The following is a 24,285-nucleotide window of genomic DNA, read 5'->3' as shown; positions in this document are numbered from 1 at the left end:
ATCCCAGATAGAATCGGTAAAAAAAAAGAACGGTAAAATCGTCATCCAATAGGCTCGGCATCGTCGTCCCCTTGCCATCGGACTTGGCATCCAGCCCCCCTCGCTCGTCAAAGATCGCGAGCCAGTCCGCCTCGCCATCTCGCTCAGCGCACGCCTCTCCCACCCTCCTGCGCTAAGTCCCCATCGGAGGAGCCGTGTGCCGGCGAATCGCCGCCTCTCTCACCATTGCCAGCTCGGAACAAAGCTCGCCGCCCCTTTCCGATTCTTCCCAGCTCGCCCACCAAAACCCGATTCCTCGCAACCACAGCTAGCCCATGAGGACCTCCACCGAATCCCACCACCAGCTGGCCGCGCACCACTGGAAAGGATGCGCAATGGAGCTCCCTCACCGGCGGCCATGGCGCCGCCCTAGCAGCACGGTGAGCCCTCATACAACTCTCAAAACGGGACCAACCAATAACCAAAATAGGTTCACCTCGATAAGTAGATCATGGTGCTTCCACTAACTCTCTGCGTTCGCAGCTCGTTTGGCGAGGAATGCGCTTCGCCGCCGGTGCGCCGCCGCGGTCACGCCGACAGCCTACTACGTTCTACCTCATCTCCGGCGAGCTCCGGCCATCCTTTGTCCGTCACCACGTGTGCCTCGACTTGCTAAACAATGTGGTATGCCCCTTGATCACCGGCAATCTTTGTAGTTCGGGAACGCCGTCCGAGAAAACGAACCGACATGGAGGGATTTGAATATAGAAAATCTGATTTGACTAGTTTGTTGAAGCGTAGCTAAATAACGGATAACTTTTTAAGATACATATCATACCATCATAGCACAGGAAACACATGCTAATCCGTTCCCCATACTTTAAGCCGACACGCGGGAGGGTACGAAAAGCAGCAAAACGTACAACGTATACAAACAAACGGAGGCATAAAAAACGACAGAAGCAACGACGAATCGCGTACTCCATCCAAAAGCAAACCGATAAAAAATGAACGAATTCAAACTTTATCTTAAACTCATCCTATTCCCTGCTCCTGCTCGCTCTGTCGCGCTCGCGCCCCCGAAACCTCCCCCTTCGGGGAAGCTGCCTGCTTTGACCACGTTTGGGTTTCCCCCTTTTTTTTTTATCCCGAGCGCTGGAGCGTGATCCCGGTCGCTGTCGCCTCGACTCCGGGGAAGTATAAATAGCCCCGTCCGGCCCTCCTTCCAGTCCAATAGCCCCGTCCGGCCCTCCTTCCAGTCCACCTCGCAGCAACCACCCGCGCTCCGCCGAGAGCCAAAGCCCCCGAGCGAGCTCACACAGCAAGCGAGCTTCCTCGGCTCGGTCGCCTCCGCCTTCGCCTCGTCAGGAGCCCAGGACCCGCGGCAAAGGTAGCCAGCGAGCAATCGGACGCGGTCTCGGACGTTAACGGCCGGCCGGCGGAGAGAGATGGGGCGCGCTCCCTGCTGCGAGAAGATGGGGCTGAAGAGGGGCCCCTGGACGCCGGAGGAGGACAGGATCCTGGTGGCGCACATCGAGCGCCACGGCCACAGCAACTGGCGCGCGCTGCCCAAGCAGGCGGGCCTGCTGCGCTGCGGCAAGAGCTGCCGCCTCCGCTGGATCAACTACCTGCGCCCGGACATCAAGCGCGGCAACTTCACCCGCGAGGAGGAGGACGCCATCATCCACCTCCACCACATGCTCGGCAACAGGTGCTTACTCTAATTCACTTGATGATCTCCATGCATCGACCATCCCTTCCCGGCCTTAAGATAGACTGGTCCTCTCCTCTTCTTGGTGATGGGGTCGAGTTGATCCAGTCACTGGAAAGAACCAAACGATATGCAACATGCACGCCCCAATCGGCCACTTGTCCCATAAATTATGGCGGAATTAAAGAACACGCGCACTGACGAACAGCTCATTTTGTATGGTCTCAGATGGTCGGCAATCGCTGCCAGGCTGCCGGGGAGGACCGACAACGAGATCAAGAACGTCTGGCACACGCACCTCAAGAAGCGCCTCGAGCCCAAGCCTGCCAGCCAGCAGCAGGCGGCGCCCAAGCGCAAGCCCAGGAAGCAGCAGCAGGCTGATGCGGAGGTCGTGGTGCTCGACGGCCCGACCAGCAGCACCGTGCCCGTGTCGCCGGAGCAGTCGCTCTCCACGTCGACCACCTCCTCCACCGACTACTCGGCGGCCTCGTCGCTGGACAACAACGCGGACAGCTTCACCTCGGAGGAGGACTACCAGATCGAGGACAGCTTCTGGTCCGAGACGCTGGCGATGGCGGTGGACAGCTCCGATCATTCTTCCGGGATGGAGAGGGAGGACTCCCCCGCCGCGCCGGCGGCCAACGACGAGATGGACTTCTGGCTCAAGCTGTTCATGCAGGCCAGCGACATGCAGAATAATCTGCCCCAGATTTAGGCGGCATGCTATCTAGATGGTTCATAGCTCGACCGGCTGATCATATTCTTTGCCTCACAATTCTTTGAATCTTTGTCCTGCTCCGTTTTGGTGGGTGTATATCCAACTGAAAGATTGGGAAGCGAAAAGCAATTGCTTGATGATCATGGCGGTGTTCACTTGCGCGCATTATTTTTTTGTTGATTTTGTCGGTCACCCGTCCGTTGGCTTCAGGACCACAAAAACTGCCCAACTTCGATCCCCATCACCTTACAACCCTCTCGGTTTTCGCTGTCGACCAGTGTAGCCGCCGCCTCCGAGTCACCCAGCAGCCGTCGCCGGGAGCCTGGCCGACAGGCCTGCGCATCCATCCTCTGAGAGCCGTCGCCAGCTTGAGGAAGACATTTCTCCTCCTCTTCGTCTGATGAGGCTCTGACTGACATGCGGGGCCAGGGATGTGAAGCCTTCTTAAATCCCTCCACCCTTTTTGGGTCAGTGACAGCTGGGGCCAGCCAGCTCATAATTAAATTCATTCAGAACATTATTATCATGACAGGATGCTTCCACATGCTCGCCCAAAAGACTAATGAAGCGATCATGCTCGCCCAAAAGGCTAATGAAGCGATCGCTGGGCTGAAGTTTCTACGTCCCCAAAAGACGATAAGATCAGGCGCAGATTTCAGATTTGGTTCAGCTACACCTGATGCTTTGCCCGACTGGGCTTCCAGTCGCCCTGCCCATTGCAGCCTGTTTTGGCCCACTACAAGTTATCGCACCAAATTCGACCCCTACTGAAAATGGGCCTAAGCCCTTTCATCTCACAAGCTTGGCTGTTACGGGCCGCGCGCGGCTTCCTCTCTGGGCTGGTACGGGGTCCCAAGGGCTTCCGGCCCAGTTTTATTTCCGCCCCTGCCGCTTTCCCCATCTTCTTCTCCCAATCGCAAGGTCGAATTGGGAACGGCTGATCTATGGCTGTTTTCATTTTTTTTCCTTTACAGCGACCAGGACCTGGAGGTTCCCACGTCAGAGTTGCTGAGCTGCTAGCCCAGGATACACACAGACAAGTCAGACACCGAGGACGTCACGGCGCCTGACGGGAGCGCCGACGTGTGCCTCAAGAAACTGTCGTCGCCTGACACCTGATGGCCTTGGATTTCAGGATAAGTGATGCTCTGCTTGGCTCCAGACCAGACGACGGCGACAGTGGTACACGGTGGCGTGCCGGTGCAACTTCCTTCAGCTTCTTCCCCCGGAGAACAACCCTATTTTGACAGGCTAGTAAGAGTCGTCTAGAGCTGCAGGGGCAGCAGAGTTTCCCGGGCAACCGTTTTTTACACGTCGAATTCACAGGTTGTTGCTTGGACGTCCCTGTCGGGCTCAGTGAATTCCGGATCTAAAATCCGCAGGGGTCGTAGTCAAAACGCTTTCGAAGTAGCAGCCGGGGGCGGGTGGTGTGCGGTAGATCGGAGACATGTGAGGGAAGTGTTGATGGATCAAGTCGGGCTATCATGTTCAGACGCTAGCTGCGACTGACTAGTTACTACGCTGCTGATGATGAATTGGCCTTCCTCCGACTTACAGTTTTGACTAATGGCCTCGTGATCATGAAACTTAAGACAAATGAACATGAACGCAATCACGATCAATTGCCCTCACGTTCTAAGGGGTGCAGATATGGGCATTGTGAGCATCTCACACACACATCCACGCGATACTCTCTCCGTTCCAAATTCCAAATTATAGTTTTGACTAATTGCCTCCAAATTTGTAATTTACTTAAGTTTTTTCATTGTGATATTTTGACTAAGCTTCGAAAGACACCTGTGAATAGGATGGTACTACTATTGCTTTCGTCCTAGAATGTTTCAGAAATACGTGGTATTATTCTGTTCATACGTCAAACGGAGATGAACGATGAACAGTTACTGGATCGAGAGACCGATCAATCGCTGTCGATGCCCCCATTCATAGTCTCATATATGTATATCTTGAGCCTGAAGATCAACGCGCATCAACCACCGCAACGCCACATCAGAAAAGGAAAGCGGCTCCTTTGAAATTTCCCAAGTTCCCACGGACCTGCCGGTGTCGTGCGGTGAGGTCAATCCGTGGCTGCGTGAGACCGAAAGCATTTGCGTCTGATCTATTCAAATTAACCCCAGCGCGGCGCCTGATTAAAGCCTCTCGATTAGTCCACATGATCGGGCAACCTAATCACCGCAGGCTAATTGACAGCCTCCCGCCCCGGCCATGCCACCTAATCACGCCGCCGCAAGAGACATGGTTCTTGCTTTGCTCGCCACCGTTCTAGTCCTCACGGCGCGTCCGGCGACTTCGGCGGCGGCGGCGATGCAGCCGCGCGCGTCGTGCCTGCGGCGGTGCGGCGACATCGAGATCCCGTACCCATTCGGCGTCGGCCCCGGGTGCCACCTCGAGACGGGGGACTGGACGTTCGTGCTCACCTGCAACCGCACCGCGGGCGGCGGGCGGCCCCGGCTGTACAACTACCAGATCGAGGTGCTGGACATGTCGGTGCGCCTCGGCCAGCTCCGGATCTACAGCATCATCAACCCCTGGTGCTACAACGCCACGACGCGGGCGATGAACGGCCAGAGCAACTGGTGGTACAACATGTCCATCACCAACTTCCGCATCAACGACGCGCAGAATCGGTTCACCGTCGTCGGCTGCAACTCGCTCGCCTACATCCGCTCGCTCAACGACACCATCGACACGTCCCGCTACATGACGGGGTGCATGGCCATGTGCCCCGGCGTGGGGCGGCTGGCCGACGGCTCCTGCGCCGGCGTCGGATGCTGCCAGACCGCCATCCCTGGCGGCCTCAACGGCTACCAGGTCTCCTTCGAGGAGAAGTTCAACACCTCCGGGATCGCCGGCTTCAGCCGCTGCAGCTACGCCGTGCTCGTCGAGGCCGCCGCCTTCGACTTCCGCGCCAGGTACGTCACCACCGACGCATTCGTCGCCGAGAACGGCGGCCAGGTGCCGCTCGTGCTCGACTGGGCCATCGGGAACAAGACGTGCCAGCAGGCCAGGCGGAACGCGTCGGCGTACGCCTGCGTCAGCGCCAACAGCGAGTGCGTCGACTCCAAGTACGGCAAGGGCCGGGGCTACCTCTGCAACTGCTCCGCCGGATACGACGGCAACCCCTACCTGCTCAACGGCTGCCAAGGTGACGAGCGCTCTCTGCCTCTCTCTCTTCCTCCCACCATGTCTTCGTCGCTGCCAAGTGTACCAGTGTGGCTAACGTTCCTTTTTTTTTTCTATCTGCCTTTGCAGATGTTAACGAGTGTGAAGACGCAAGATTCAGGTACCCGTGTTCTGTTCCTGGCACTTGCGTCAACACTGTTGGATCATTCTACTGCGCGTGCCCCGACAAGACGACGGGCAACGCCTACAATGGGACGTGCGAGGACAATAAGTCCCAAATTGGATGGCAGATCGCCATTGGTAAGCACAAGCTAGTCTCCATCCTCTTGATCGTCTCAAGCTAAACAGAGGATTCAATCCAACCACCGCAGATGATGAAAGGAAATGGCCAGTCTTTTTGCGCAACATTTTCACCAACCATTTCGTGTTTAATTATTTCCGTCTGTTTCCGAAGGTGTCACCAGCGGCGTCGTCGTGCTGATCATCACGGCGACCTGCCTCTACATGGTCCACGAGAAGAGGCGGCTGGCCAAGATCAAGAGCGAGTACTTCAAGCAGCACGGCGGCCTGCTGCTGTTCGAGGAGATGAAGTCGCAGCAGGGCCTGTCCTTCACGCTCTTCACGCAGGAGGAGCTCGAGGTGGCGACCAACAGGTTCGACGAGCGCAACGTCATCGGCAAGGGCGCCAACGGCACCGTGTACCGGGGCACCACCAAGGACGGCGAGGCCGTAGCGATCAAGAAGTGCCGGCTCGCCAGCGAGCGCCAGAAGAAGGAGTTCGGCAAGGAGATGCTCATCCTGTCGCAGATCAACCACCGCAACGTCGTCAAGCTCTACGGCTGCTGCCTCGAGGTGGAGGTCCCGATGCTGGTGTACAAGTACATCCCGAACGGCACCCTGTACCGGCTCATCCACGGCCGCCGCGGCGAGCACCCGCGCATCCCGTTCTCGCTCCGCCTCCGGATCGCGCACCAGACCGCCGAGGCGCTCGCGTACCTGCACTCCTGGGCGTCGCCCCCCATCATCCACGGCGACGTCAAGACCTCCAACATCCTCCTCGAGGAGGACTACACCGCCAAGGTCTCCGACTTCGGGGCCTCGACGGTGGCGCCCACGGACGAGGCGCAGCTCGTGACGCTTGTGCAGGGGACCTGCGGGTACCTGGACCCCGAGTACATGCGGACGTGCAAGCTGACGGACAAGAGCGACGTGTACAGCTTCGGCGTCGTGCTGCTGGAGCTCCTGACGTGCCGGAAGGCGCTCAACCTGGAGGAGCTGGAGGAGGAGAAGTACCTCTCGTCGCAGTTCCTCCTGGTGCTGGGCGAGGGCCGGCTCGGGGAGATACTGGACGAGCAGGTGAAGGGAGAGCACGGCCTCGAGCTGCTCGAGCAGGTCGCGGAGCTCGCGAAGCAGTGCCTGGAGATGGCCAGCGACAGGAGGCCGTCGATGAGGCAGGTCGCGGAGGAGCTCGCCAGGCTGAGCAGGATGGCCCAGCACCCCTGGGGACGGCAGAACTCCGAGGAGATTCTGGCACTGCTCGGTGGATCGCCCAGCACGGCATCCGAAATCGAGCTTAGTAGCCCTCGGAATATCAGTTTTACTGATACGGCGTATGTTGGAATTAGGTCTCCACGTTAGTGGTACAAATTTTCCTCCTTTCATTCTAGAAGTGTACGGCGTTTTAGTTTTGGTCTAAGTTAAACTTTAAATTTGACCAAATCTATAGAAAACTCCCTCTGTCCTGAAAAATATAGCTACGTTTAGACTTTTTCAATATCAAACATTTTTAATTTTAACTATAAATACCACAGTAATCATAGAGTTTAATAATATAAAATTTATATTGGTAGATTTATTGTGAAACCAACTATATAGTATATAATATTTTCTACCTTTGGTCAAAGTTAAAAAAATTTGACTTTAGAAAAAATTAAATGTAGATATATTCTGAGACAGACGAAGTATAATACCAACTGAACGCACTACGTAAGCGTGCTCATATTGTTTATTGAGACCACAAAGTATAGAGAGCACAAGGGTACGGTCACCAACAGGATCACGATAATTAGGGAGCGAATTGGACATAGTCTTCATGATGCATATGACAGATATAATCGGTGATCGAAGAGGATCACCATGCTTCAAAGTGCGGAACTCGGCTTCAAGCAAGAGAGCACAGCTCTCTTTTTGGACTTAACATGGCATATGGGCCGTAGTGCGCAGCATCATAGCAGTTTTGCGAATATGTCTTGGGCATAGTGTCACAGGCCTAGGAAAGAAAGAACGGCACACCCCATCCTGACCTGAGCATCATTGTTAAGAACATGAGCAAAGCCAGCACATTTTTTTTTGCTTGAATGACCAGCACATTGATAGGGGCGGGAGTCTTCTTGATGTTGAGAACTAAAACAGACTGAGAGTGAAGAACAGCTTGGTTGGAGGCAACAAGATCACCGAGTCTGCAGTCTGGCTTTGATCTGATCGCGCTCAGCTTGAAGGCAACCCTCCTTTGACAGTACAAATGTGTATGGAACTATACTAATCCATACAAGATCGGATTTGCATGTCCTAGGATGAGGACACGTTGTGGGTGGCTGGTCCACTGGTCGTCCAAAAGCACCAAGTAGTTTTACATGCGAATTCCGTTGGCTGGGCGGAGCTGGTCCCGGTCCTTTTCCTGGCCCTCTCGCGGCGAAACGAAACGACCACCTAAACCAATCGGACCGTGACAGGCTTTGCCGACAGTACCCGCGCGCGCCCCAGCGCCGGCCCGGGCCCCGTCCGCGACCGCCGCCGCTGGGACAGTCGCCATGCATGGGGCCTCCGGGCTGGTGGGGGGCTTCTTCAACGCAAGCTGCTCCTGCGACGGCGAGCGGACCTGAAAGACGCGCGCCAGTGCATGGGCCGTGGGGGTGGGGGAGAGGAGGCGCAGGCAACCGCACGTGGTCCAGACGTGGGCGGGTCTCGCCGTCCCGTCGTCTTGCCGCCGACGTGCATGCGGATCTCCCTGGTGGTGCATGCCGCCGTGCCTATACGAGAACCTTTGGCCCGGTGCAAACGGGCCGGCCCGCGGCCCAGCCATTTTGGCCTGACACGAGCATGGCCCGGCATGGCCTTAATCTTGCCCGGGCTGGCCCGGAGCATGTCCAGGGTCGTGCTTGGGCCTGGCCGCAGGCCCGTCGGGCTTCTTCGGCACGGTCCTTTTAGGAACGGCCCGTGCGGCACGGCGCTCGGCCTGGGTGGCCCGCGGTGCACAGGCACGGGCCGGGCACGGCCTGTTTGGCCTGTTTAACTACTCGCCTTAGTCGCCTACTCGGCTCCGACTCCCCGGCTCCCACTCCCAGTCCCAGTCCCACTGCCCCCGACCCCGATTCCTCGCGATCCTGTCCCGAGTCCCACTTCAAACCCTAACCCTACTGCCGCCGGCTGCCGCAGTACCGCCCGGCTCCCGTCCGCCCCGTCGCCGCCACCCATTGAAGACGAAGCTCAAGACATCGGCGCCACGGTGGCGACCACTAATCACCCCTCCGCAAGGCGCCGCCCGCCCTGCGAGGAGCCGCCACCTCCTCCGTCGGGCGCCGGTGGACCCCAACCTCCTCCGTCGGGCGACCCCAACCTCTCCGCCACACTGCACGTCGCCGGCCGCCGGGCTTTGAACACCACGTCCGGCGCTCCTCTGCCGTGGTGCCGCATCACCCAGATCCTGCGCGGTGAACAGAACCCCTCCGCCGCGCCGACACCTCCTGTCGGCCGCACCCCCACCTTGGCCACACCCTCAATTCCTCCTCCACCGCACGCCATGGCCGGATCTGGCTCTGGTTCCAGCTCCATCAACGACGATCTTCGGGCCTGTGGGTGTGTCGGGGACGATGAAGACGATGTTGGCGACGACGGCGACCCCCTGTTTGGTGGTAGCCCTGGCACGCAGCCAGACTCGACGCCGATCGGGAGCCCTACCCCGCGCACCGTGAGCACCCAACCTAATGGCACCAGCAAGAGGCAGAGAACGTTGACATCGGATGTTTGGCGGTACTTGGACCCGCTCGATAAGGACGTCAATGGTAAGACTGTGAGGTATAGCGCCAAATGCAAATTCTATAATAAAATATTAACCGCTAGATCTAGCATAGGTACCAGTCATTTGGGAAGGCATGTTAGGTCTTGTTTAAGTAAGCAACAAGTTGCTACTGCTACTAGTCAAATAAATTTGCATTTTGCTCCTGATGGCCGTGTGGCACACTTTGAGTATAACCCTACAGTAGCAAAAACTGAATTATGTCGTTTGATTGCTAGGCTAGATTTGCCTTTGAGTCCTGGTGGTTCTGTTAAATTTGAGGACTACATAAGGAACGCTCATAATCCTAGATTTGTATGTGTGTCTAGGACTACTACAACTTCTGATCTTGATGCTTATTTTATTACCAAAGTTGCTGAAGTTAAATCTTTATTGTCTCAAGCATCTTGTGTGTTTAACATCTGATATATGGAGTGACAATGCTAAGGAAGACTATCTTAGTGTGGTTGTGCATTTTGTTTCTACTGATTGGGAGTTAGAGAAAAAGATAATTGGTTTTAGATTGATTGATTGCTCTCATTCTGGAGTTAACACTGCTGAGAGAATTTCACTTGTGCTTGCTGACTATGAGTTGACATCCAAAGTGCTATCTGTTACACTTGACAATGCTTCTGCTAATGCATCTGCTATGGATGAATTAACTCCATCTTTGTCATCATATGTTGGCTCTTCTTTGTTGCATCAGCGTTGTGCATGCCATATTATTAATCTTATTGTTAAATCTGGTCTGAAACGATTGGACACATATTTGAAGGATTTTAGAACAACCATTTCCTTTCTTAATTCTTTTAACCAGCGCATTGCTTCTTTTAAATCATATTTCTTGGCTGCTGGGGTTCGTCCCCGTAAGTTTGGTTTGGATATGAACATTAGGTGGAACTCATCCTACCTAATGCTCAAGCACCTTATGCCATATAAGGACACCTTCTCTGTTTTTATCCACACAAACTATAAAGGTGGTAGTGGTACGTTGCTCACACAGGACCATTCGTATATTGCTGAACACATTCTCAAATTCCTTAAACAATTTTACAAGTCTAAAGTTTCAATTTCTGGTATTTACTATCCAACTGCTCCATTGATGATGCATGCTATTATTGCAGTTGCTAATCACTTGAATCAATATGAAAATGATAACCTGCTTAGAGATGTGATTGTTCCTATGAAATCTAAATTCTTGAAATATTGGCGAAATATCCTAATGCTGTACTCTTTTGCTTTTATTTTGGATTCTAGAGCTAAACTTAGTGGTCTTAATAGTGCTTTGCAAGTACTTTCTAAGTTGCTCAATCATAATTACTCTACTTATTACAATGATGTTAGAAATAAGTTAGCTAACCTGTTTGTAAAGTATGATTCAAAATTTGGTGCTTTAAGGTTGTAAAGGCCTACACAGTCTACTGCTGCACCAGGTGATGACCCGGCAGTTTGGGATCTAATTTTTCATGGTGCACCTGGTTCTTTTGCTGCACCAAATTCTGCTAGTTCTAGGCCTACAATTTCAGCTGCTGTTTCTGAGTTATCAGCTTATTTGAATAATGATTCGTTTAACCAATATGATGCATCCTTTCGTATTCTTAACTGGTGGCATGATCATAAAGAATCTTACCCTGTTTTATCTATTTTAGCTAAGGATATCATGAATGTACAATTTTTTCCGAGTCTGTTTTTAGTTAGAGTGGCTGGTTGCTTGATGACTGGCGTTGAAGCCTAACTCCAGCTCATGTGGAGAGGTTGAGTCTGATCAAGGACTGGGAGCAAGCTCATGCGAGGCAGCAACACAACATGTAGAACAAGGAGCTTGAAGAAATCATAAATGTAAGCTCCTCCACCCTTGTTCTTCAATTCGAAGCTTGTTCAAGTAACAAATGCATTTTTTATTTGCATTTTGTAGATTAAAGAGCTTGATGCTCGAAGATTGCTAAAAGGGTTGGGTTGTACTCTTTTTTCCTTTAGAATTTTATCCTCATGTAGTTGAAATGGGTTTTACCTGTAGGTTTTAATGAGGGAACCAATTTTGTATTGAACTCTAAATAACCCTTTGTAATAGCATGGTGATCTATCTTGTGCCTTGTGCATTGTGCTTGAATGTGTAATCTATCTTGTGCCTCGTGCCTTTGTAATAGCATGGTGATCTATACTACCCGTTGTAGCTCATTGCACCATATTCAGATTATGTGGAAAAAAATTAAATTTATTGCTATGTGCCTGTGTTTTTTAACTTTGGGAGGGGTGGGCCACGTGCCAGCTCGGCACGACGGGCTGGCCCGGCACGTTTAACTGGACGCCTACCGTGCCCGGGCCTGACCTCCGGCCCCCGGGCGGGCACGGCACGGCCCGCTGTGGCAGCCGTGCCGGACCGCGGCCCATTTAAATCGGCACGGGCACAGCCGGGCCCGGGCCGTGCCAGCCCGTCACGGCCCGACTTGCAGGTATAGCCGCGTCCAGCCTCCACCGGCTGGATCCACTGCTCGGCCCACTCACTGAGTGGGCCTTGTTACCGGCGGCGTTCCATCTATCCCGTCCCCTTCACGCGCGTCTCCTCGCGTCTTTTTCGCAGTTGGGGACGAGCCCTGGCGTTGTCTCCGGGGGAGGAATTGTTTGGGTCACCTGACTTGACTCTCCTCGCGATCCATCGCGCCGCGCTACTGGGCGTTCAAGGCTCTCATCAGTCTATCTGGCCGCACTGTTCAGATCAGGGAGCAACGTCGCCTGGCGATCGATCGTGAGATGTCGAGGGAGCCTCTCTGGATTATTCATGGAGCGTCATGTGCTGCTACTCCTACAAGGTAGTCCATCCTGTCAATCTCCTGGTTTGGTCCGGAAAATGTCGGTTTCTTCCGAGCGAGACCAACAACAGTTCGTGGACTAGAGAGCTGTTGCTGTCTTGCTGAGATAGGATCGCACACCTGACGTAAATGTCACGAGACCAGGTGAGATGCAGGTACTTAACTCCGTTGAAAGGAACTTCAAGGGATCAGGCGATCAGCTATGGGAAGTTGATCCGAGGAAGCTAATAAGTATAGATTGGGAAATTGGAATGTACTGTACTGTTCTGAATTTCTGATCTGAAGTTGCTTTGGACTTCTTTATTAGGGAGCTTCGGGTAGTTAAACCCCTCGTTTAAGGGTCTGAAATGGATTTGGTTTGCAACTTGACTCAACGATCCTCGGTGGTACGGTCTTTTGCCGGCAGGATCCTCAGATTATATTTCTTCTAGAGATCGCATCATTGTTCACGAGTCCCTCTCTTCAGTCGCTTTCATAACTCTGTGTCCGCTTGGACTGGCAAATCGATCCATCTCTAGGCATCTCCATTCGCGTCATGATTGATGCTTAGTCTCTTACTCTAAAACAGAAGCAACGCCCTGAACGGCTGAACCCCACGAAGTTAAGTGTTGGTGTTCATCAAATGACGTGCGCTCCGGAAACAGCACAGGTCGGCTAGGAGTAGAGAGATGCTACAGATCGGAGGTGCTTTGCAAGATGAAACGGGCCGGGGTTAGAACCTCGCAGCGGCAGTGAGCTGCTTGAGTGCTTGGCACACAGCACGCGCACAGCTCGGGGTTTATATGACAAATAAGCTGCAAGCCTGCAAAAGAACCGGAGCAGCAGCATCTGCCACGGAGACGGACACGGCACCAGAAACCAGCTCAATTAACAAACAAAGCTCGATCTTTTTTTAAAAAAAATCTGTACGGATCACTGTGGCGTGGGCTAGGCATACATCGTCGTCCCAGCAGCAATTTCAATTCGTGCAGCAAAAGCGAGCATGTAGACGGGTTAGCAGCTCTGCGCGGTTCGTCCATGCATGTGTGCATGCCGCACAGATCGTCTCTCTCGTGACGAACTCCTAGTGACCGACGATGCATCGTGTCTCTCGTGACGAATTCCTGATGAGCTCAGACCTCAGAGGCTCAGACTCAGCTAGCGCATCAACAGCAGGGAGCAGCTGCTCTGGCTGATCTGCATGCATGCTGCCCTCGATAAAGGCCTGCGTCAATGTCCGCACGCCGCCATATTTTAAGGCTTTGCCGCTGGCAGTTCTCGATTAGTCCCAAGAAGCCCGCCGACAGATGGTAAGCACTTATATAATCTGTGATTGGCTCGGTCTTTGTAAATGCACGCAGCCAAGAATATAACTCCAAATTCCAAGCCTCACATGCAGGCATTGTGTGCTCCGTTGTTGCGTCCCAATGGGTTCGTTCATCGCTTTATTTTGACACTACTGCAGAAATATTTTTCATCCTCTTATTTGTCCTGATCAGTTTTAGTTCGAGACTAATAAAAACTTTAGACCTGGATCCAACGGCTAGGGGACGACGGAGAGCTTTAGGCCTGGGGCCACCAACCGAGACCAAAGGATGACCCTTAGTCCCGTTGGTGGCTCCAATCCGAACTAAAAGAATCTTTAGTCCCGGTTGGTGGCTCTAACCCGGACTAAATAAAAGTTCTTTTATGCGTTAGTTTAAAAGGAAGGCATCCCATTCAAAGTTATATATGATGTGTAGTTGAGGGGTAAATAAGCAGCGCGTGAGGCAAGAGGTCTCGGGTTCGAATCTTAGACATGGAGTAAATTTTTTTTATCTTTTCATGGACCTTTAGCCCCGGGTGTGGGAACCGAGACTAATAATTCAGATCTTTAGTCCCGAATTCGTAGTCTCGATTCCATAACCGGGACTAAAGATGGTTGGGAACTGGGACTACTAGGGGATTCTATACTAGTGTGACGGTTATTCTGGAATCTCTGCCCAAGGACCTTTTAAGTATATGAATGTGGAATAATTACTGTATGCAGCTAGCAGTATCCACCATCTGAATTGTTGAATGTAAAAGAGAGATGAAAGTGACTTGCTGTATTCCATTGATGGGGACTGCTGCTTTTATATATGCCCAAGGGGTCAAGGGCTGAAGGGACACACCCCTTCGGGTTGGCCCTTTCACGAATAGTAAGCAACTAATGATGTCATTAATCACTAATTAATTAATTATAATAAATTGATCACTAATTCTAATTTCTTCATAACATGAATATCTGGTGTACCCTTCAAAGCCATGTGGGTGTATTATTTCCTGTACACACTCAGCTAATTCATTTTATTTTGGGAAATTCTATAGACATATACCCCATGGTCCACTATCATAAAAAGGGTCGATATACCAATTGGACAAAACAAATGGTTATCAGAATGCATATTGAATATACACATATTGCAGACGGTTTTTAAAGACAACTGTCTACACTAAACTCTGAGGCGGATAAACCTTAAGTGGTAATCCAATTAATATTACACACGAAGCTTTCAAAAAAAAAACTACCGGTCTACTATACATGAATGTTTTTATATAGTAGTATCACCACGTACATAAGGTTTTTATATAAAACCCGCTTGAGATGTACCTATTTTATATCCATGGTAGACGGTTTTCATATATTTGTTGCTAATTCATAACATACATCAGTGTGTCCTCCTTACGCCACAGTTCATTTCTCTTCGTTGCCACATCCTTAAGTGTTTCACTGTCCAAATAGGAGTACTAAGCAAGAATACCATTATGCATTTTTCTCTAGATGCAGCTCATGTAAGACATGTCTTAATTGTATACACAAAATACGATTTTATGAACATCCTATCTAGCAGTGCATTATGAATCATCATTCCACATTTCCAGTGATAAAACTTCTTCTTGACCTATCATGGCTCCTCGTATGCCATCTTTTTGCTCATCCTATTCAATCAGCTCTATTCCCTTTCCACTCAAATCCGATAACGTGTATCCAAAAATTCAAGGTCAAAAATATAAGTTGAACATGAAATAATTTTCAATTCAATTTTTTCTAAGATGTCTAAACTCAAATTCAGCAGGGATTGATTCGAGAAACATAAGTTTCAACTATAAACAAAACTTATGAAGAATCAGGTTTCCCTTTGTCGCATAACCAGATATGCATATATATTTCCTACCGTTTCCTTTTTAAGGGAAACACATTAATATGGCAATTGGCATACATATAGGCACTCCGTGCGTGGGGGAGAACTGTTATTTAATTTGTTTCACAAGTATTTGCCCAGCTAAACTAATGGTCAAATTAATCGTGTCCTCTGTCCTCTCTGCACCTTTTGTGAGGAATCTTTTATTAGCTAGTGATGTCATGAACATGGGTGGGTAGATAATTTTTTTTTTCAGGACCTCGTGAAATTTTGGTCAAGTAGCACATGGGGTGGCCCAGCAATAGTGCTCATGCTCTAGGCACCAATAATGAAGTTTGTCTTGCGTTTTCAAGGAGCAAACTCCCAAGAGATGACTATCCACTGACTGTATTCATTCTTCCGTTCAAAATATAAACACTTAGCTGGCACTAGCAAGATTCCTAGCTAGACGTGGTACTTAGGTCCCTACATTTGAAACTGCTCCCTCCATTTTAAATTATTAGTCATTTTAGTTTTTATAGATTTATAGTTTTTTTATATATATTTAGATGCATAGCAAAATTTATGAATCTGGAAAAACCAAAATGACTTAATGGTTTGGAACGGAGGGAGTATAAGGCTTATTTGGTTTTATTAGGACAAGCTTTTGACCAACTATAACACTTTATTGATATATTAAAGCTAATAGATTCATATTCATTTTTTTTGTCTTATGAATATATATACTTTTGTATCGCATAACGAAATATAAGCAGAGTAATCCTTAGTCACATTTTTATCATAACAAAACGAAATATGCCTTATTAAAAAATGGAGTAGCAAGCTTAGCTCACCGTAGGTTCTACGATGATAATATATATTCGTATTACTTTAATGAGCCATATGTATATAGGCTTAAATCGAAACCAGATGAATGTGTCCCTACATTTTTAAAAGGGATTTCTGATCTAGTACATCTTCTAAGAGTCAAGTCAAGTCTACTGAGATATTATAAACTATATTTCTACATTTGTTCCTGGATTCCTCGGGAGATGAGGAAGATAAATGGATTTGTTGCAGTCAATAAGAGGAGGTATGGGTCCGAGAACCTGGGCAAATCATTGGGGGGCGGCGATCCAATTCTTGGCTGGATTATTAGCCAGTACAAACCAACAGTGTGGTAATGTAGGGATTGTACGACGGAGAGGATAGCAGGGACCAAGCTGCAAAAGGATAACAGCAAGAGTACATCATTAGATGCGACCTCATCTGTTATGGAAAATCGCCGAGGGCACCCCTCTGTTAAAGTAAATTTACAGCATAAAGGTTCTGAATTATTGAGTGCGCGTGTCTTTTGCTGGAGAATTACCGTCTTACATGCCTTCGTTCGGTCATTTCTCCAAGTCTCTACATCCTATAAGATGCATATTGATCAGCATTTACTAAAACATTTGCACTCAAGATGCCGTATAGCTCACCCAAGTATAACTAGTGCACATGCCATAGTTCACTCGAATAATAAAGATGAAGACTCAACCAATACAAATTATTCTATGGTTAAGTTTCCAACCAAAATTGGTGAAGACATACTTGAAAATTGTTTATAATATGTGGCGCGACGATGAATGCATGCTAGTGTGCCTGCATAAAAGATGTCACTTTGTTTCTTGTAAAAAATAGTACATACCATTATTACGATGGAACCAAATTGCTCCAAAGAAATCCTCCGCTAATCAAAATTTATTTCTTATTCATTGGCCCACTCCATTAATTATAGTTGCTACCTTTGATAATCTTTAGGTTAAGGAATATATTTTATCTCCAAAATATTATTATGAGCATGCCTTCATATTTTTATTGAATAACCGCATCTCGTATTTTACATTTAACGTTGTGGTAATGTCAAATGGCATGCTCGTAGACCGCCCCATTACTTCCACAAATCAAACTTAATTAACATGTTTATACATAAAAAACGTGAATTCTTATATACACCTCCGATTGCAAATCAAACTACTATGTTTCCTTAGTTGAAAAGGGGCCTAAATTAATTATTTAATGAGAACAAATTATTAAGAGAAAGAATCCACAAATTAAATTTTGTTCCAAAACCCATGCAAGTACGAAATCACTGATTATATATTTAGGTTAATTAGTGGGACTGAGCGTGCATAAGCAGCAATAGAGATGTGTGTTCCCCATCCGCCAAACTAGCCATGATCCACAGATACCTTATGGTCGGAGGAAACTCTAATCTCTTCAGCCCCGTGATTAGAAACTGGATAATTTTGAATAATTAATCCTTAAAGGTCCTTGTACAACAAATCCAGTGCTTTTCCTCACCAACTCGGCATCATCCTTGTTACAAAATTTGATGCTGCCCATACGTGTGCTCTATCTAGAGCAAGCAGAGTGTGTTGTACTTAGGGGTGGTAAAGGATCTCAAATTGTTGCCTAGATAATCTAAGAGCTGGAGTCTAATTTTATACAATTTTAAGCTAAAAATTAATAAAAACTAAGTTGGATTGTGAAGAGAGCACGGAGGCACGATCCCTTACCGTGCTAGTTGTACTCACGGCAATCAGATATTTTCCTTTAATTTATTTGGCCCACCTCCACTTAAGATAGCAACCTCACAATGAGAAACTGGTGAGAGATTCGTGTGTGTCGTCATTCTAATAGAAAGAGCTTTAAGGCTTTCATTTCGATGCTTCTCGTACATAATCTAGCTTGAGCTCTGATGTGTTGTCGATTGATTCCTCTCTCCCCGCATCAAATTTCTGACGGTCGCAGCGCTTCTCGTCCTTGTCTGTAGTGCATTATTACCTACACGAAGACATGACCAAATTAAATGGCCGGCACGGGCCCTACAACACGATAGGTTTAACCCAAAGCCTCTCTCCTACACTAAACCTAGTTTAGACACCATTTGGATCACCTAGGACTAAAGTTTAGTCCAGACTAAACATTAGATACTATACTTTATCCCAGATCGATGAACTAAACTTTAGGTGGGAAATTATTTAAAATATATAAATAGGTGAAACTAAACTTTAGTTCAAATTAGGTGGGTTCTATGGATTAATGGAATAAACTTTAGTCCAGGGTTATCTAATGGACTAAAGTTTAAATGGATTACTAGCTGTGCTTCAAAATTTCACTGTCAGAATAATGAACTCGTGCATGCATGAGTACGAAGAGAGGGAAACAATTGTCAGATTGGTAGTCCATATCTTCAGCTGCTTCGCATTTCATCAGTTCGGACGATGTTTTCCGATCATGGTGTACGGATCTGTCGCCCATGCTTAGCCGAAAATTAACAAGAAAACAACAGCATCGACTGCCAGGGTATAGAAATAACGACGGTCGATGGCGTTGAAACAGCATCACAGCATTAATCTCTATTGAACAATGGAATGCAAGGCAGTAATCGCTGATTATTGATTGCTGTTTCAGTCTGAATTTTTGTGAAGAGATTTCTTAGGCCTTAGCTGTACGAGGACTACAGGCTTTACTGTCCTATTTCTGAATATATCTTGCAAAATCCTTGTAGTCCAGCAAAAAAAGGAACGAAGTATCTTTCATATATAGAATCTTTTGGTACAAGTGCTCACAGTGAAGAAAGAGTACATGAGGAGTGCACACCCCATGCTAGCACCGCATATGCATGTGAGAAAAGATAGAAGAACACGACGAAGGATCAAACCAGGGTGGGGGATTTATGATCTAGAAAAAAGAACAAAAAAAAAGGTACGACGCGACTTTATGAGCAAACATAGGTTGGCGTTATTTCCAGTACATTTCAGAGATACAGTATTGCGCAGCCCAGTACCAAGTACAGAACATAGACTGATCAAGGTGTAGACCCGGCTGGTCCGTGCTCTTTTTACCACGGCATCCACCGTGCATCCATCCAGAGTCCCAGGCTCCCAGCTCTCAGCTCTGAGAAAAGTAGAAAACGGAATCTGCACTGTGACATGAGAAGAACCCCCAGCAGCTTGTCCAAGCCAGCTTTTACCATTGAAAAGCTCACAGTAGTTCATAGAATTACGACAAAACTTTTAAGAGTGAGAAGTTCGAGTTTTGTATGGTCCTGCTTTTAGGTCACAGATAGTACGTGCTGTCTAGTAGATATATATGGCATATATGTACATGTTGCTAGAGCCCTTTGTTCTGTTGTTTCTTCTACCATTTTGACATGAAATGCCAAATACACACTGATGCTCCACTATTAAACATTGGATCCTATTCTTTTGAAGCATCACGCATTGCAGACGCAACCAGCAATTCAGCAGATGCATGCATGTTGCTAGCTTGTACTGATTGATGCAACTTCCCAACAAGCAATAACAGTGACACCACTCCCGGCCGGGCCCCTGCGCCCACATGCTGATAGAAAAACGCATAGCTCTTGAAGCAACTAAAAGGTGAAAAACAATACAGAAAACAAGAGGACGGACGACTTTTCAAACGAAGAATTAGCAACCAAATCCACTGATCCACCCAATTGTTGTACCCTAAACTCTCACGAGGTGTCCCTGTGTGTCAGCCAATGGCAGGATTTATTTGCAACCACATATATCATAATGGTACCAAGAATGGAAAATTCAATGAAACCTTTTTTTGCTAAGATATATGGTAGGCCATGTCTATGGTCCATATAAAATGGATGCCTTTGGATCTATGGTCAAATCAACTCGACAAGATAGACAGAACAAAATAGTTCAAAATAGTGGTACCTTTTGTGGTTGTACATGCTTCATAAAAGGCAAACTTTGTCTAGTTCGAAAGTGACGGATTTATTGAATATTTATTTGGGCAAAACTATTACCAAAAATTGTTTGATTCCCATAGATATTAACCAAACTAGGTTCTAAAGATCCCCTTTTTGCCATATCTTTTATTTTGTGGACACTATTTTTTTCATTTTATCCTGTATAAGTTAAAGCACCATAATCCAATTTCTTGTGAACATGTTAGAACCCTTATTACTTATTTATGTCCTGTCATTTGATAGCAAGAGTACAAGAAACACTCTTTTAATGAAATTATCAGCACACTCTTAATTTGTAGTTCTCCCCCTACATAATGGAAGAACGTCGTATTTTAGCAATATTTAGATATAGCATCCAAAACTGAGCTGGCAGCAAGATTGCAAGGTTAAGCATTGAACATTTAGTGAGAAATCCACATGGGGCAAGGAGTGCCATGCATGACTAGAAAATGGTATTTTCTTCCCATATACTATACAATGTAAACACTTCACATATATTTATGCTTGTCGAATATTCCGTTCCATGCATTAAAGCGTACAACTATTATAATAGGAATTTCAGTTACTATATATGCTAGTGACTTATGAAGCGCAGCCAATGAGTGTATTAATGCACCCCATCTTTTCCGGAAGACAAGGTACATATATATGTGGACTTTCACAACCACTATATTTTAGACCCCGTTTGGATCCGAGGAAAAATTTGGCACGGACTAATTAGAACTAAATATGAACTAATTGCTAATTTAATTGCATTGATTATGGCTGATTGGTAGTTAGAATCTATTGTCCTTGATTAGTTTAGAATTAGTTTATATTTAGCTTATTATCAAATATCAAACTAAACTTTAGTCCTCTTATTTTAGTCATCCAAATGGGGTTCTTAATACATGCATGCATCTAGTTGCGTCAAATTGCAAGTCACGTGCCACTTGGTTCTGCCTATTTGGCTTTACTCTTCTTTTTAGTTAAAGCTTTGCTGTTATTTTCACCTAGTTGCACTTGAAAATTATAGTTAAAAACAAACCACTAAGCGTGCATGATGATCATTTGCTTGGGCTCAAATCATTCATGCTTTTGCATATCAGAGTTACTCATCAGTAATTTAATCATATACGAATTTAATGCGCGCAATTTCTCTGATGAACACTCGTGCGGCAGTACGAAAAGCAAAAAAAAAAAGGCGCCAGAGGAATCAACACCAGAGAGCAAGAAACTTTCCTTACCGAATGATGGCCATGGGTTTTTATTCCGGAGCACATTTCGGGTACGCTCTCGGGCAGAGTTTTCCATTTGTCGTTTCACAAGGACAAGTAAGCAGCCGCATTCATTAAGAGGGCTCCGGGGGCCTGCCCCGCCGTGTGGGCCCGGGCCGTCGCCGTTCGTTCGGACACCACCGGCCCCCACCTTCTTTACTGGGGGTCGTCGTCCATTGGATGCTGGACGCCTCAGATATGTCCTGTGCGCGCATCACGGAGCGCCTCCCCGCCTTGGACTCTTCTCCGGCGGGACACCGGCCGTCCACCACGCATCCGACGGCTGGCGGCGGGGGCAAGGACACCGGGCGGCACCGCGGGACCTATACAAACGGAGGCGAGGGCGAGCGGGGCCGGAGAGCTGCCGCCATTGGCTTTCACCCACCCGCACCAGCTAGGCTACCGGGAGAGAGAGAGAGAGAGATCAAGATATAAGCAAGAAAAGAATATTTTTTAACCTTTAGTCATGTCACCTCTCACCTCACAGTGTCCCTGTCCTCCCTTTCACCTAAAAGCCCTAACAGTGTCGCGCCACTTTCTCTCTCCGGCCGTTGCTGTTCCTCCCCTCTGTTCCATCTCCCAGTTGCTCCGCAGATCTCCCCTTTATAGGCCAAACAATCCATCCACCACCACCCCCGGCCCTCCTAAAAATAGTAGCCCACACCTCCTCCCCGTTCCTGACGAAGCTCCTCAGATCAATGGACCTATGAGACGACGAGCAACGGCAGTCACCAACCGACGACCACTCCAGCTAGCTGAGCAAGGTAAGCGGCGGCAAAACAAGAGCGCCTGTAACTTGAGTTGTGCTAGCTCCTTTTTATCTTTTTCCTTATCTCTTCGATCTCTTTGCTCCTGCTCTCTGCGGATTCTCGAGTCAGCTTCAGCTCCAGCTAGAGATCCTGCTGGAATCGCCTCGACCGCTCCGACGCGGCCGCCACGGAGATCAGCCGGCACCGCCACCACCAAAGGTAGCATGTGACTGCTGGCCCTCCAAGAAAATAAAATTGAATCAGTTCCCCACATGTATAATTTGACTAACAGCGTACTCAAATACCACCAGTTTTTGTTTCTCTTGCACACCTCGCTCTGAGAAAAAAGAATGTTTCTTGTAAATATACATCGAAGATGCATCGCTTTCACACGCACATGGACGAGCAAAGAAGAGAGCAGAGCACCCCAGATAGATCCCCCAAAAGGTGCATGTAATCACCGGCTCCACCACTCATTCATGTGTTCATGCCTGATTCTTGGATGCCAGATTGATGGACCTGTCCCCGAACCCCGAGAGCCCGGGCGGCGGCGGGGCCGGTGGATCGAGCAGCGGGGGGGCGTCCTCGTCGGCGGGCGGCGGCGGCGGCGCGCCGCAGACGCCGAGCCGGTACGAGGCGCAGAAGCGGCGGGACTGGAACACGTTCGGGCAGTACCTGCGGAACCACCGGCCGCCGCTGAGCCTGGCGCAGTGCAGCGGCGCGCACGTGCTGGAGTTCCTGCGGTACCTGGACCAGTTCGGCAAGACCAAGGTGCACACGGCGGCGTGCCCCTTCTTCGGGCACCCGAACCCGCCCGCGCCGTGCCCCTGCCCGCTGCGCCAGGCGTGGGGCAGCCTGGACGCGCTGGTGGGCCGCCTCCGCGCCGCCTTCGAGGAGAACGGCGGCCGGCCGGAGTCCAACCCCTTCGCGGCGCGCGCCGTCCGCCTCTACCTCCGCGAGGTCCGCGAGCACCAGGCACGCGCGCGCGGCGTCAGCTACGAGAAGAAGAAGCGCAAGAAGCCGCAGCCGCCGGCCGATCACGCCGGCGGCAGCGGAGGCCACCCGCCGCCTCCGGCCCCGCCGCCCGCCGGCGCGGCGTGCTGAGGGACCACCCGCGCCACCAGTACGACGAGCGCACGCGCCCAATTTGGTATGCCGGACTGAGCATATTTTATGTAGGTTTCGATCGATTTCCGTGTGCATGCATGCATGGTTTACTGCCATTTTGCTCGCGAATGCTTCTTCTCTTCTTCCTCGATCAGACTCTGCCGATCGTGTGCCGTGCTACATTGTTATTTCGCTCCTGCTCTCTCTACTGCTAGCTTCAATTCCTAGCTACCGCTACCGCTTAATTTTCGTGTCATGCAGTTCAGTTGAATCTGCTGCTACGCTGGAAGGAAATCAATGGATCATCAATGAGACTTGAGTTGCCTTACTTTTTCAGTACTGTTGATTCCTGATTATAGATGGAGACTGGGTTGCATAGAGTAGTACTTAGTGTATCCATTCATTGTTGTACGTGCGTACGTGCCCTTCAATTCAGAAGTACAGAGAGAGGATGAAAGAGCGCGACGACTACTGGACACTGGTCCGATCGACCATCCCCCTCCCGATCTTCTCTCCTCTCTTTTGCTGCAGTGTTCTTCAAGGATCTCGCACGCCATTTCCATGTGTGTGCGAGCATGCTAAGTCCCATCGAGGACGCGGTACAAATTTGACACTTCTCATCTCGGGCTTTCTTTCTTGTGCTGAGATTCCTATGCCTCTTCCTTTTTATGGTGCGCGCGCCGCTGCTCGATCCAGGCCCGGCCGCCGCGCCAGCTGCCTCGCTGCTTCACTGCACTGCACCAGTAGTCAGTGATGAGCAGTGCGCGCGGGCATGGCCGGATCGATCGATCGATCGAGCCGGGTCCTTCGTCCACGGGCGCGGCGCACTGTTGCCGACGCCACCAAACGGAGGCAAGGACA

General features: G+C 49.3%; 3 protein-coding genes across 3 annotated transcripts; all 3 read left to right on the top strand.

Moving 5' to 3' along the window:
• Nucleotides 1–1,224: 1,224 nt before the first annotated feature.
• Nucleotides 1,225–2,551, top strand: LOC112878785 (transcription factor MYB30-like). Its single transcript, XM_025943000.1, has 2 exons — nucleotides 1,225–1,690; nucleotides 1,919–2,551. Exons 1-2 carry the CDS (start codon nucleotides 1,428–1,430, stop codon nucleotides 2,403–2,405), a joined length of 750 nt encoding a protein of 249 aa, XP_025798785.1. The 5' UTR covers nucleotides 1,225–1,427; the 3' UTR covers nucleotides 2,406–2,551.
• Nucleotides 2,552–4,564: 2,013 nt separating this feature from the next.
• LOC112900657 (wall-associated receptor kinase 5-like) lies at nucleotides 4,565–7,305 on the top strand. The gene is made up of 3 exons (XM_025969492.1): nucleotides 4,565–5,574; nucleotides 5,682–5,852; nucleotides 6,007–7,305. The coding sequence occupies exons 1-3, from the start codon at nucleotides 4,635–4,637 to the stop codon at nucleotides 7,188–7,190; spliced, it is 2,295 nt and encodes a 764-aa protein (XP_025825277.1). The 5' UTR covers nucleotides 4,565–4,634; the 3' UTR covers nucleotides 7,191–7,305.
• A 14,737-nt stretch (nucleotides 7,306–22,042) lies between these two features.
• On the top strand, nucleotides 22,043–23,546 carry LOC112873789 (protein G1-like3). Its single transcript, XM_025936847.1, has 3 exons — nucleotides 22,043–22,332; nucleotides 22,447–22,536; nucleotides 22,827–23,546. Exon 3 carries the CDS (start codon nucleotides 22,831–22,833, stop codon nucleotides 23,419–23,421), a length of 591 nt encoding a protein of 196 aa, XP_025792632.1. The 5' UTR covers nucleotides 22,043–22,332; nucleotides 22,447–22,536; nucleotides 22,827–22,830; the 3' UTR covers nucleotides 23,422–23,546.
• The last annotated feature ends 739 nt before the right edge of the window (nucleotides 23,547–24,285 follow it).

The sequence above is a fragment of the Panicum hallii genome, chromosome 1 (assembly GCF_002211085.1).
Source record: "Panicum hallii strain FIL2 chromosome 1, PHallii_v3.1, whole genome shotgun sequence".
In the NCBI taxonomy this organism is placed as follows: Eukaryota; Viridiplantae; Streptophyta; class Magnoliopsida; order Poales; family Poaceae; genus Panicum; species Panicum hallii.
The sequence above is the reverse complement of the archived record's forward strand: the minus strand, read 5'-3'. Positions and strand labels throughout refer to the sequence as shown.

Bases quoted from the DNA above. Each gene is read 5' to 3' on its own strand.
- LOC112878785 (XM_025943000.1), top strand. From the start codon at position 1,428: ATGGGGCGCGCTCCCTGCTGCGAGAAGATGGGGCTGAAGAGGGGCCCC. The intron at 1,691-1,918 runs GTGCTTACTCTA...GTATGGTCTCAG, and splicing joins CACCACATGCTCGGCAACAG to ATGGTCGGCAATCGCTGCCA.
- LOC112900657 (XM_025969492.1), top strand. From the start codon at position 4,635: ATGCCACCTAATCACGCCGCCGCAAGAGACATGGTTCTTGCTTTGCTC. The intron at 5,575-5,681 runs GTGACGAGCGCT...CTGCCTTTGCAG, and splicing joins CCTGCTCAACGGCTGCCAAG to ATGTTAACGAGTGTGAAGAC. The intron at 5,853-6,006 runs GTAAGCACAAGC...CTGTTTCCGAAG, and splicing joins TGGATGGCAGATCGCCATTG to GTGTCACCAGCGGCGTCGTC.
- LOC112873789 (XM_025936847.1), top strand. From the start codon at position 22,831: ATGGACCTGTCCCCGAACCCCGAGAGCCCGGGCGGCGGCGGGGCCGGT.